Below are 13,563 nucleotides of genomic sequence, written 5' to 3'. Positions count from 1 at the left end.
GCACTGTGCATATTAAAATGAATTGATTAGCCTACATTCCTGGGGCTGCCATTGTAGTTATTTTGGGGGCCCTTATATTGCTGCAGTAATTTTCCTAGTGGTATTTACTCCTGGGGCAATTCTGCGCAAAAAAATTTAAAATTTTGTGCACAAACAAAATTCAGCAAACTTTACATTGGTCAAAATAGCACATATTACATGAGTCTTTAATTATATTTTAAATTAATACAGAAAAAAGTTATTACTTAGAGATGCAGAATTGTAAATATTTTGAGCAGGTGAAGCACCCCGACTGCAGCAAGTGCGTCGACCGACGCAGGAGCGTCGACCATCATCTGTTCATCGATGCAACCCTGACGCTCCAGTACATCGAAGCACATCATACAACTAAGTCAAGCCATGCTTCGGACTCGAAGCAGGTTCAGCATCCCTCGACACATCGCAATTTAGAGCCAGTGCACCACAAAAAAACATGTGCATTTGACTCCAGCGACTCATAAGGCTTCTCAACCCCCCAAAAAGCATATATCAGGACATAAAAGGAGAAGGGAAGCTTCCCCACTTCTAGTTTTGGAGGATGACCTCGAATCCTCTCCTCCAGGACCCTCTTCCTCGTCAATTCACTCTGAACCAGAGGAATAATTGCCAAAGAAACCGCCTAAATCATCAAAAGATAGACCCAGTCCGGCTGAACACCCTGTACCGACCCCTGGGGAAACACCGCCGACTACATCCACACAACAAGTACTAGCATCTCAGGCAATATCTGAAATTTCCATCATTTTAGCAAATTATTTAGCCTCTTTGGTTAATCCGGAGCAGCCTACTGGTCAACCACCATTAGAGACACCCCAATTGCCTTCAGATAACCCTATTCCGGGCACTGAACCATCTCTCCCTTCTCCCCCACCACCGGCGGTTTCACCACTAACATCCTCTCCTGGATCTTCTACGGGATACCCAGCTGACCCGCCAGAAGACCAGCCAGAGCCAATTTCACCTCCGGAAGATCTCACATACTCTAAATTCCTGGAGATAGTAGGAAACACCCTGGGAATAGAAAACAGAAAATTACCCAATCCCAGATCAGAGGTCCTCAGATTACTGAAGGTTTTCAAGACACCATCAGAACCAATAGCTTTGCCCTCCCATGAGGTACTTGACACCCTCATGAAAAGAGCTTGGGAAACACCTCTTACAGGACAGGTTACTTCCAGAAAATCTGAGCTAAAGTATAGGATGCGAAAATCATCCTGTTATACCCATCTACAACTACTGCATGCATTAGTGGTGGTAGAATCCGCCATGCAAAAGGCGCACAAAACACGACTCCGGGTTGTGATAACAAGCTTATGGACGATTTCAGAAAAAGGGCTTTTCAATCCGGCATGTTAAATGCCCGAATACAACAGCATCAATTTGCAATAACCCATTTCCTAGCGTGTAGCCAGATGGACTCAGAACAAGTGGGTATAGTGTGCTCGTGCTAGCAGTTGGAGACGGATCTGACGTCAGCACGGGTACATATACCCCCACAGGAAGTGAAGCAACTTAGTAATTTCCGTCTCCAAAGCAGTTTGGAGCGCCTGCACACTCGCTGAGCGTGTTTTCCAAATCTACTTTCTACTTTTTACTTTCTACTTTCTAAAATTTCTAAGAAGATTGCCAGAAGACGAGCCCCGCACTCCTGCGGTGATACCCTCGGGTCCCTCCCCCAGTTGAGTTTCCCAAAGTGATTTCCGTGGTCCCTCTGAGGTCTAGGCCTCGGTCTGGTGGCCGAATCGCGGCAGGGATCTAACCCCCGAGTGAGAAGGGCGCGGCTGAGAGGCGCCTCGGTCCTGATCCGTTCGCGGTGAGGACTTAGCCCCGAGCGTGACGAGTTCGGCGGCTTAGAGGCAGCGGGTGCACTTCCTCGAGCGCGGCGGTGAAGGTACTCACCCTCTCCCCCCCGCAGCCGGAGACCGCCCGGGTTGCAGCCGGGAAGCGCCGAAGATCAGGTAAGGCGTACATCTCTTACTTTTGCTGGTCTCCGTGGAGCGAGGATCGGCTCGGAAGGAACTCAACACAATATAGCAATGGATGCCTCCTTTAGGCCTATCCACTGCTAGCGTTCAATAGTAAAAGCTTTTGGTGAAATTGGAGGATCAGGGAACAGTGAAGTATAGTTTCTCCTTCTCCTTTCATTTTCCATAAAGAATTCAATTTCTCTGAATATTCTTCCAACCCTGCTTTCACAAATAGGTTATCTTACTTCATCCAAATATCCCTTTTCTATCACTAACTAGGATGTTGAAAGGAGAATAGTTACTTCATTCAGCTCTTATGATGTACATGATTATAGCCGGTGACTGGATGCACATAAAGAAAGTAATCCAGTGATATTTTTATATGCAAGAAATTGGTTAAAATGTTTGCTAGTAATATGAAGGTCCTTTTTCACAAATGTTTATATATGCTGCATTAATGAAAACCAGAGTTATTGAATGCATAGTTTTAAGCACTGTGCTAATTGCATTCTGAATTTGACTACATTTGTAAATCGATCTATATTATGGTCACTATGATCCGCAAAATGTAACATTCTCATTAAACAGATCTTTTTGATAATGAATGAACTTCAGAGGAAATAGATTTGCCCACTTTGACATCCTCTAGCTTGCCACACATTTTTTTCATCCTCTTCCAAGGGCCATGATTGCCGTCTTCTGACAATGTTGAGATCTCCTTAAACTATTGTTATTGTTAGTATTACCCTATAATTCATTGGATGCTCTGTTATGATCTTTCAGGTCCAGCTGTATGTATGGCACATGCTGTCTTTGGGGAAAAACGTATTCTATTGGATTCTTACGTTTCTGCAAACAGGTATGTTATGGAAATACATACTTAGGAAGTACAAAAAAAAAGGTGACTAGCAGGTATTATACATGGTTTCAAATTAGACTTCATACAAAAAACAATGATGGTAGCACAGGTACAAGATACCATATCTTAGATATGTGAGTAGCAATACTTAAACAGCAGTATTCTACTACATCACTACTACCATTAATTTTGTAGTTCTCAAATGCTTTTTCTCATTTTATTTGTTCTCTTGATTTAATATCAAGAGGCCAGCAGATGTCAACAGCAAGCAACAGTTGCTCTAATTTGAGAAGCTGCAAAATTGGTTAGGAAACAATTCAGATTTCACATCCCTGTATCTAATGGAAGAGAAATAGCCCTGCACACTATAATTAGGGCCCCAGGTTTGCTGTGATGCCATGGCAGTTGCCACAGAAGCTAGCTTTTTGCTGCAGAATTGCAGTAATGAACCCTGTTGGCCCCTCCTATGCTGGTTACCATTGCTCTTTTCCTCTGCAGCCAATGCCTTCATCCAGTCTTTCATAGCATCCCTAAATTCCAGCAGCTACAGATCCAATCCAGTCTTGTTTTCCCTTCTGCCCAGTGTGTAAGCAGAAACATGATGTTGAAAAGGAGAAAGGCAGGGGAGGAGGGGTTACTAGTTTGTTAGGAGAATTAAAAATAAGAATAACAGTGCCAAAATAAAAGAATAATGAAACCAAATATTAAGAAACCTGAAAGTCACTAAAAATATTTTATTATAATTACTACAATCGTAATACTAATCAGTTTATAATGTACTAGGGGCTATGCCCTGCTGGCTTCTCACCAACCCCACCTGTGGGTTCTCTGCTCTGGACGTAGGGGCCGATGCAAAAAAAAAAAAAAGCGCAGAAATCTGGCGCTGAAAAGTTAGCGCCCGCTTAACGTGTACATGGTGCCCGCAAGGGGGGCACCATGCTATATTGTAATTAGGGGGTCACGTTAGCAAGGAGGCGCTAGGGTCACTTGCGTGACCTTAACATCTCCTTGCTAACGCGACCCTGCGGTTACCGACGTTCTGCTGGTTATAAACACAGATGCCGAGCATATCTGCGTCTATCTTCAATGCAGCCAGCTGAGTTCTTTTTTTTTTTTTTAACTTTTAAAAGAAGTACAGAAAAGCAGTTTTTTCTGCTTTTCTATACTTCTTTTCAACGCGCTCAGCTATTGACGCCTGCTCCAGTACCCGTACTGGAAGCGGGTGCTGTTCTCAAACCTTCAATGCTTTGAGTGCAGATTAATGGTGGTTAAAGAGGATTGGTAAGTATAGCTTTGGGAAATCTTTGGACTTAAAAAAAAAGTTTGGAGAAAGGTGAAATAGTGGGATGTATTCTTTATTCTCACAGGACAAGCAGGATGGTGGTCTTCACATATGGGTGACATCACAGGATGGAGCCCAATCACGGAATACTTCTGTCAAATTTTCCAGAACTTTGACTGGCCCTTACTGGGCATGCCCAGCATGGCACTAACCCTGCAGCCAGCAGGGGTCCCCCTTCAGTCGTCTTTTTTCCACAATGCATTAGCCACGCGGTTAAGGAGCTCTGCAGAGATCGTAGAGATAAACATCGCCACCGGCATCAAAAGTCTCGGACCATCGAGGGAGCAAAATCATCGACCTCGCCATTGTCCGAGCTGCCGTTGAAGAAACCCCATCCAGAAAAGGCACCGACCTTTTCGGCGACCGGGTCACCGAGGCAACCCTCACCCAACAGGGTATCAGGAGCCGCGACTCCGCCTTTAACGGTGGTCCCTCCGGCAATGCCTCTGTCTCCTTCTGTTCCGGAGCCGGGGTTGCTTGCTCCAGGTCTCCGAGAAGAACTGGACCAGATGGTTCAGGAGACCATCGACAAGGCAATGTGTTGACTCCAGGTTCCTCCGGCACAGACACTGGGTACCGATTGCGGAACTGACCACTGACCCGATTCCAGCAGCATTGGCACCGCTGCTCTCGAGGATGGAAGCGCTCATGGCCGCTTTTCCACCAATGGCTCCGGTGCCCTCCCCGCTTACTATGTCATCGGGAGGAGAAACACCATTCCGCATCCCTCTATCGGGAGTTCTGCCTCAGCCATCGATGCCGATACGTCCGATGCCACCGATCTACCCATCGGTGCCAATACGTCCGGAGCCATCCATCGATGCCCTCTATACCTGCACCGATGCCTTCATCGGTGCCTCCAGTTATTTCTCAGAGTCCTTCGGAGCCTAGTCGAGGACCTTCAGGGATCCCACCGTCCCATCCTCCTCTAGTCCCTAGAGGAGCAGGTGCTGATCCCTACGATACCTAGAGTGATGATTCTTCACCAGACACCGATGACCTGCCTTCACCACCTTCACCTACTGAAAGCAGAAAGCGTTCTCCTCCAGAGGACCTTTCCTTTATTAATTTTGTAAAGGAGATGTCTGAATTGGTTCCCTTCCAATTACAGATGGAACAGGACAATAGGCATCAAATGATGAAGTTGCTACAATTCCTGGATGCTCCCAAGGAAATAACCTCCATCCCTATCCACCAGGTTCTTCTGGATCTCCTCAAAAAGAACTGGGAACATCCTGGCTCTGTTGCTCCAGTCCACAGGAAAGCTGTTCAGTCAGCTCCAGGCTCTCACCATCCTCAATTGGATCACCAATCTGTGGTTGTAGAATCTGCCCAGAAAAGAGCAAGGAGATCAAAACCTCACACTTCCTTTCCCCCAGGCACGGAACAGAAATTTCTAGATGCCATTGGTCGCTGTGTCTTCCAGGGATCAATGCTCATTTCCAGAATTGCCTCTTATCAGCTCTATATGACCCAATATAATAGGGTCTTATTTAAGCAGATAAAAGAATTGACAGACTCTCTGCCTCAGCAATTTCAAGATCAACTCCAAACCCTAGTAAACAAGGGTTTTGAGGCAGGCAAGCATGAGATCAGATCATCTTACGATATCTTTGACACTGCTACCAGGTTATCTGCAGCTGCTATCTCGGCACAATGATGGACCTGGCTCAAGTCTTCCGACCTTCGCCCTGAAGTTCAAGACAGATTATCCGACCTGCCTTGTGTAGGGGATAATCTGTTTGGCGAGCAGTTTCAACGAACTGTGGCGGAACTCAAGGACCATCATGAGACTCTAAGACAGCTCTCTCTGATACCTTCTGAGTACTCTTCAAAACAGCCCTTCCGGAAGGACTCTAAGAAGTCATTCTTCCGCCCGAAGAAATCCTACCCGCCACCAACTAGAACTCGTTCTACGAGACCGTGTCAAAAAAGCCCAGTCTTGTCATACACGAAAACAAAAACCGCAAGCAGCTCCGCAACCAGGTCCTGCTTCCAGTTTTTGACTCCTGCATAGAGAGCAGCAGCCAGCTTCCATTGCCCCACATACCAGTGGGAGGTCGATTGTGCCATTTCAACAACAGGTGGCACTCTATCACCTCAGACCAGTGGATCCTGGAGATAATTGCTCAGGGTTATCATCTGAACTTTCTCTCCATTCCACCGGACTCCCCACCTCAACCAACTTGGAGAACATCCGATCATTTCATCCTTCTGGAACAGGAGGTCTCCCTCCTCCTCCAGTCCAAGGCAATAGAACCAGTACCCTATTCTCAGCACGGCCTAGGGTTCTATTCCCGGTACTTTCTAATCGCCAAAAAATCAGGAGGTGTTCGTCCAATTCTGGATCCACGTGCCCTCAACAAGTACCTCCAGTGAGAGAAGTTCAAAATAGTATCCTTGGGCTCTCTTCTTCCTCTTCTACAAAGAGGAGACTGGCTCTGCTCTCTAGACCTCCAGGATGCATACACTCATATCATGATAATTCCATCCCATCGCAAATACCTGAGGTTTTTAGTAGGCCCCAAGCACTATCAGTACCGAGTGCTTCCATTCAACCTCGCATCTGCACCACGAGTCTTCACAAAATGCCTCGTAGTTGCAGCCTTCCTCAGGACTCAAGGTGTTCACGTCTATCCCTATCTGGATGATTGGTTAATCAGGGCTCCCACTCAGCAAGCTGCTCTGTCGTCCCTACATTTTACCTTACACACTCTAATTTCGCTCGGATTTCTCGTCAACTACGACAAATTCTACTTAGTCCCATCTCAAACCTTATCGTTCATTGGGGCAGACTTGGACACCTTGCAGGCAAAGGCTTTTCTGCCTCCACAGCAAGCTCTCACTCATTTCTCTTGCACACCAGCTGCAGTCTCAGCACTCCACGACTGCACACCACTTTCTCATCCTCCTGGGACACATGGCATCCTCAGTTCAGGTCACCCCAATGGCCCGCTTGGCCATGAGTGTCATGCAGTGGACTCTAAGGTCACAATGGACTTAATCCATTCAGCCCCTGTCGACCATTGTCCATGTAACCGACTCACTCCGTCAGTCTCTCACCTGGTGGAGAAATCAGGTCAATCTCCTCCAAGGCTTGCCCTTCCAGGCTTCAGACCCTCAAATAACTCTCACCACCGATGCTTCCAACTTCGCCTGGTGAGCCCACGTGGCCGATCTGCAGACACAAGGAGCTTGGTCTCCAGAAGAAGCCAAACACCAAATCAATTTCCTGGAGATTTGAGGAATCAGATATGCTCTTGGGGTATTTCAGGATCGCCTCTCCAATCAAGTCATCCTGATCCAGACAGACAACCAGGTGGCCATGTGGTACATGAACAAACAGGGAGGGACGGGCTCCTTCCTTCTGTGTCAAGAAGCTGCACAGATATGGGCAGAGGCCCTCTCCCACTCGATGTACCTCAGGGCCACCTACTTGCCGGAGTGGACAATGTGTTGGCAGACAAGCTGAGTTGCACCTTTCAACTGCACGATTAATAGCCACTGCTATTAATTGCATCAGTAGCATGGGATCTTCTTAGTGTTTGGGTAATTGCCAGGTTCTTGTGGCCTGGTTTTGGCCTCTGTTGGAAACAGGATGCTGGGCTTGATGGACCCTTGGTCTGACCCAGCATGGCAATTTCTTATGTTCTTAAGCTGAGTCGCACCTTTCAACTGCACGAGTGGTCTCTCAACCCCTCAGTAGCGAACTCGATCTTCCAACAATGGGGTTATCCTCAAATAGACCTCTTTGCGTCACCTCAAAAGTAGACAACTTCTGCTCTCTCACTCACAGCCAACACAATCAGCCAAGAGACGCATTCTCCCTATCATGGGCAACCGGAGTCTAAGACTCTCGTGAAGTTACGTCAGGACAAGGGAACCATGATCCCGATAGCACCTCACTGGCCGCACCAAGTGTGGTTTCCAATACTTCAGGATCTCTCCATTCGCAGGCACATCCCCTTGGGAAAGGACCCACTTCTCATCACTCAAAACGACGGGTGCCTATGCCACCCCAATCTTCAAGCCTTGTCCCTGACGGCATGGATGTTGAAAGGTTAATTCTTCAGCCACTTAACTTTTCTGAACAAATTTCCCGTGTCCTGATTGCTTCACGGAAGCCTTCCACGAGAAAATCTTATTCTTACAAATGGACCAGGTTTACTTCATGGTGCTCTTCTCAGTCCCTTGACCCCTTTACCTGTCCAATCACAAAGTTTCTGGACTATCTCTGACACTTGTCAGTCAGGTCTAAAAACTTCCTCCATCAGGATGCATGTCAGTGCGGTAGCCGCCTTCCATAAAGGTGTCGGGGATGTTCCCATATCAGTACAACCCCTTGTAACACGTTTTTTGAAGGGCTTGCTTCACCTCAAGCCTCCTCTGCGTCCTCTGACCCCTTCTTGGGACCTCAACTTAGTTTTGGGTCGGCTCATGAAACCACCATTCGAGCCTCTTCAATCCTGTGACCTTCGATATCTCACATGGAAAGTGTTTTTCCTTTTGGCAATCACTTCCGCTCGCAGAGTTAGTGAATTACAGGCTCTAGTTATCTATCCATCTTACATTAAACTTTTGAAGGACCAGGGAGTACTCCGCACTCACCCTAAATTCTTGCCTAAGGTAGTTTCGGAGTTTCATCTCAATCGATCCATTATACTACCTTCCTTTTTTCCCAGCCCCATTCCAATCCAGGAGAGCAGGCTCTGCATACCCTTGACTGCAAACGGGCTCTAGCATTCTACCTAGACCGTACAGCTGCCCACACGAAAAGCACTCAATTATTTGTCTCTTTCCATCCTATCAAATTGGGGCAGCCAGTGGGTAAACAGACCCTCTTCTCCTGGTTGGTGGACTGCATATCCTTCTGCTATCTGCAAGCGGGTATTCCACTTCAAGACCGTGTTAAAGCACACTCTGTGAGGGTCATGGCGACTTCAGTAGCACACCTACGCTCTGTACCGTTTCCTGACATTTGCAGGGCTGCAACCTGGAGTTCTCTCCAAACCTTTACAGCCCATTATTGCTTAGATAAAGCCGGAAGGCAAGATTCCATCTTCGGCCAGTCTGTCTTGCGCAACCTATTTACAACGTGATGTACCAACACCTTTCCGCCTGCCCGGTGGGGTTCAGGATGCCCTTGGCCAAATTTCATCCCAGGCCTAGTGCCTTGCACGCCTGCATACATTTGGTGCATACTCGGTCATCCTCAGCTCGGTACTCACCCATATGTGAAGACTGCCATCCTGCTTGTCCTGTGAGAAAGCAAATGTTGCTTACCTGTAACAGGTGTTCTCACAGGACAGCAGGATGTTAGTCCTCACGAAACCCGCCTGCCGCCCCGCGGTGTTGGGTTCGTAACATGTTCTTATTTTATTTTTGGCACTTCCTGTAGCTTTTTAACAAGACTGAGGGGGACCCCTGCTGGCTGCAGGGTTAGTGCCATGCTGGGCATGCCCAGTAGGGGCCAGTCAAAGTTCTGGAAACTTTGACAGAAGTGTTCCGTGATTGAAATCCATCCTGTGATGTCACCCATATGTGAGGACTAACATCCTGCTGTCCTGTGAGATACCTGTTACAGGTAAGCAACATTTGCTGATTTTGTGTGTATCTGAGATAATAAGCAAGCCAGAGGTGGTTAATTCTAGTGTCTCTTTCCCCACCCACTCAACCCTTGTTTTTTAGGCAGGAGACACTTTCTCATTAAAAATCAATCAGGCTCTTATCTAATTCATAATATTGCACCAACCCTTATTGAAAGTTTAATCATCCCCTTGTAGGACACTAGCTGATTAATTAGTAAATTCACCTGTAAATTTAAAGTACTCTAATTCCAACTCCCTTTGTATCCTAAACATAACTAGGAACTCAGCAAAATTAAGATGAAGGCAGCAGTCTAGCAGCAAGAGGGGGGCTTTCCAGTCTTTTGCATTGAGTGTCACATGTATGACTTTTTACCCACCGGTGAGAGATTGTATATGTATATGTGCACTCTGTGCAAAGAGCTCCTGGCTCTCAAGGAACGAGTCCAGTCTCTGGAGGCTAAAGTGGCAGACTTGGAGATGCTGAGGCAGATAGAGAGATACATTGATGAGACTTTCAGAGACATAGTAGCAAAGTCCCAAATCCAGTCTGGCAGCCCCAGTGCTGCCTTGCATCAGAAAGGTTAGAAAACATCACCCTGGTGTAGCAGGAAGTGATCCTGTAGCAAGGACCTGCTCTCCTGGTGATGTATTGTCCTCTCGCACTGAGGACAAGTCTCCCAGGGCTACTTCCCAGGAGGAGAAGGGTTAGGCTGACTATCATAGTTGGTGATTCAATTATTAGAAATATAGGTAGCAGGATGGATGGTGGACATGAGGACCGCCTGGTGCAACAGTGGCAGACCTCATGTGTCACCTAGATAGGATTATAAACAGTGCTGAGAAGGAGCCGGCTGTCGTGGTACAAGTGAGCACCAACGACATAGGAAAATGTCAGAGAGGTGTTCTGGAAGCCAAATTTAGGATTTTAGATAGAAAGTTGAAATCCAGAACCTCCAGGGTGGCATTCTCTGAAATGCTTCCTGTTCCACGTGCAGGTCTCCAGAGGCAGGCAGAGCTCTGGAATTTTAAAACGTGGATGAGACGATAGTGCAGGGAAGAGGAATTCAGTTTCATAAGGAACTGGGGAAACTTTTGGGGAAGGGGGAGACTTCCGAAAGGATGGGCTCCACCTTAACCAGAGTGAAACTAAGCTGCTGGCACTAACTTTTAAAAAGTTGATAGAGCAGCTTTTAAACTAGAACAAAGGGAAGGCAGACAGTCATTCAGCAGTACATGGTGCTGAGGAATGTATTCTTGAAGGATACTAATGAAACAGGAGAGTTAGGGCATCCCAACAGAGGTTCCAATAAAAGAAAATGTAGTCTGTGTCTTTATGTAAAAAATCACATGAGCTAAAGATTTCCAAATTATCCCTATCAATTGAAAAGCAGGTTGTTAATACAAACAAAAAACACACTTTGAAATGTATGTATGCCAATGCCTGAAGTCTAAGAAGTAAGATGGGAGAGCTAGTGTATAGCAGTAAATGATGAAATTGACATAATTGGCATCACAGAGATCTGGTGGAAGGAGGCTAACCAATGGGACAGTGCTATATCAAGGTACAAATTATATCACTGTCAGGTCGATACAGTAAAGCGCGGCCACGGTTGCCCGTTTTTTAACCCGCTTTGGACGCACATTTTGAGAGCGTAACACGGACCTGCGATTCAATATCGGCTTTTACGCGTCCTTAGCGCTTGACAAAAAAGACGCGTATCCATTTCCACCCGCCGCATGTATATATGTTAATGATCGGATTAGCTATTCCCCCCGATACAGTAACGTGCGCCCAAATTATCGCCTTTTTAATCAGCTTATTTACCGCGCCTTTAACCTCAATATTTACCGCCTACCCTGACCCTGGCGTTAGAAGAGGAGGACATGGAATACAAAGGGAAAATCAACCAAACAGAAGAGGAGGACATGGAATACAAAGGGAAAATCAACCAAACAGAAGCACAGACGTCCGTATAGGCAGCGGGGCATTTCAGTCATGGACGTCCAGAAAGAGGCAGGAACGTCCATGAATGTCTATGAACGGAAGCCGCGACCTTGGACGTCCGGCCGGGCGATCAAGGCAGTGGCCATGGACGTTGGAAGGCAGCGGGGCCTCCGATCATGGACGCCCAGAGAGAGGCGGGATGGTCCATGAACGGAAGCCCCGACCTTGGACGTCTGGCTGGGCGCCCGGACGTGGAAGGTTGGGGGTGGCCTCGAACAAGAGGACGTCTGGATGCTCAGGGCAGCGGCCCCGATGTCCATACGGGGTCTGTAGAAAAGAACCATCCACTTACCTGGTGGAATGACATTTGAAATGACAGGTACCAGCGCACCATGGATACTGTATACCGCTCTATACAGTAAAATGGATTGTGAACGCCTACCACTTCATAGGCGCGCTTTAGACGCTCGTTTGCCGCCGCTTGGATTTGCGTCTAATTTGAAAACTGAATCGAGCGGCTTGTGAACCAAAATGTGCGTGAGTCAAACGCGCGGGTACCCGACACTGCCGCACTTTTTTCTTGCGCTTCCGTACTGTATCGGCCTGAATGATAGGGAGTGCCAACTTGGTGGGGGTGTGGCACTTTATGTCTGGGAGGGTATAGAGTCCAACAGGATAAAGTTCATACGAGAGACTAAATGCTCAGTAGAATCTATATGGGTAGAAATCCCTTGTGTGCTGGGCAAGAGTATAGTGATAGGAGTATACTACCGTCCACCTGGACAAAATGGTCAGACAGATGATGAAATGCTAAGAGAAATCAAGGAAGCTAACCAATGTGGCAGTGCAGTAATAATGGGAGATTTCGATTACCCCAATATTGACTAGGTAAATGTAACATCAGGACATGCTAGAGACATAACGTTCCTGGATGTAATAAATGACTGCTTCATGGATCAATTGGTTCAGGAACCAACGAGAGAGGAAGCTATTTTAGATTTAATTCTTAGTGGAATGCAGGATTTGGTGAGAGAAGTAACAGTGGTGGGGCCACTTGGCAATAGTGATCAAAACCTGATCAAATTTAAACTAACTGGAAGGGGGACAATAAATCTACAGCTCTAACACTAAATTTTCAAAAGGGAGACTTTGATAAAATGAGGAAAATAGTTAGAAAAAAAAATGAAAGGTGCAGCTGCAAAGTTTGTGTTCAACAGGCATGGACATTGTTTAAACTGCAATCCTAGACACGCAATCCAGGTGTATTCCATGCATTAAGAAAGGTGGAAGGAAGGCAAAACGATTACCGGAATGGTTAAAAGGTGAGGTGAAAGAGGTTATTTTAGACCAAAAAAAAATCCTTTAAAACTTGGAAGAAGGATCCATCTGAAGAAAATAGAAAAAAAACATAAGCATTGGTCCATTAAGTGTAAAAAACATTGAAAAGACAGGTGAAGAGAGAATTTGAAATGAAGTTGGCTGTAGAAGCAAAAACTCATAATAAAAACTTTTTAAAATATATCCGAAGCAAGAAACCTGTGAGGGGAGTCAGTTGGACTGTTAGATGACCAAGGGGTTAAAGGGGCTCGAAGATAAGGACATTGCAGAAACACTAAATTAATTCTTTGCTTCCATGTTTACTAATGAAGATGTTTGGGAGATACCAGTTCCGGAGATGATTTTCAAGGGTGATGAGTCAGACGAACTGAAGGAAATCACTGTGAACCTGGAAGATGTAGTAGGCCAGATTGGCTACTCTTTAGTTTGTCAATCACCTGGACTGTGGTATTCATCCTAGGGTTCTGAAGGAACTAAAAAATGAA

General features: G+C 46.3%; 1 protein-coding gene across 7 annotated transcripts in view; it reads left to right on the top strand.

Moving 5' to 3' along the window:
- The window catches only part of TMEM184B (transmembrane protein 184B), a 269,118-nt gene that overhangs the window by 163,228 nt on the left and 92,327 nt on the right, over positions 1 to 13,563 (top strand). For all 7 annotated transcript variants that reach the window (XM_029590165.1, XM_029590170.1, XM_029590168.1 and 4 more), the window contains one exon: positions 2,790 to 2,865. In XM_029590165.1, coding sequence (XP_029446025.1) covers positions 2,790 to 2,865 — 76 coding nt within the window. The remainder of the gene's footprint in view (positions 1 to 2,789; positions 2,866 to 13,563) is intronic.

Source organism: Rhinatrema bivittatum, chromosome 2, assembly GCF_901001135.1.
Source record: "Rhinatrema bivittatum chromosome 2, aRhiBiv1.1, whole genome shotgun sequence".
Classification (NCBI taxonomy): Eukaryota; Metazoa; Chordata; class Amphibia; order Gymnophiona; family Rhinatrematidae; genus Rhinatrema; species Rhinatrema bivittatum.
Note: the sequence above shows the minus strand (reverse complement) of the source record. Positions and strands in the feature narration are given on the sequence as shown.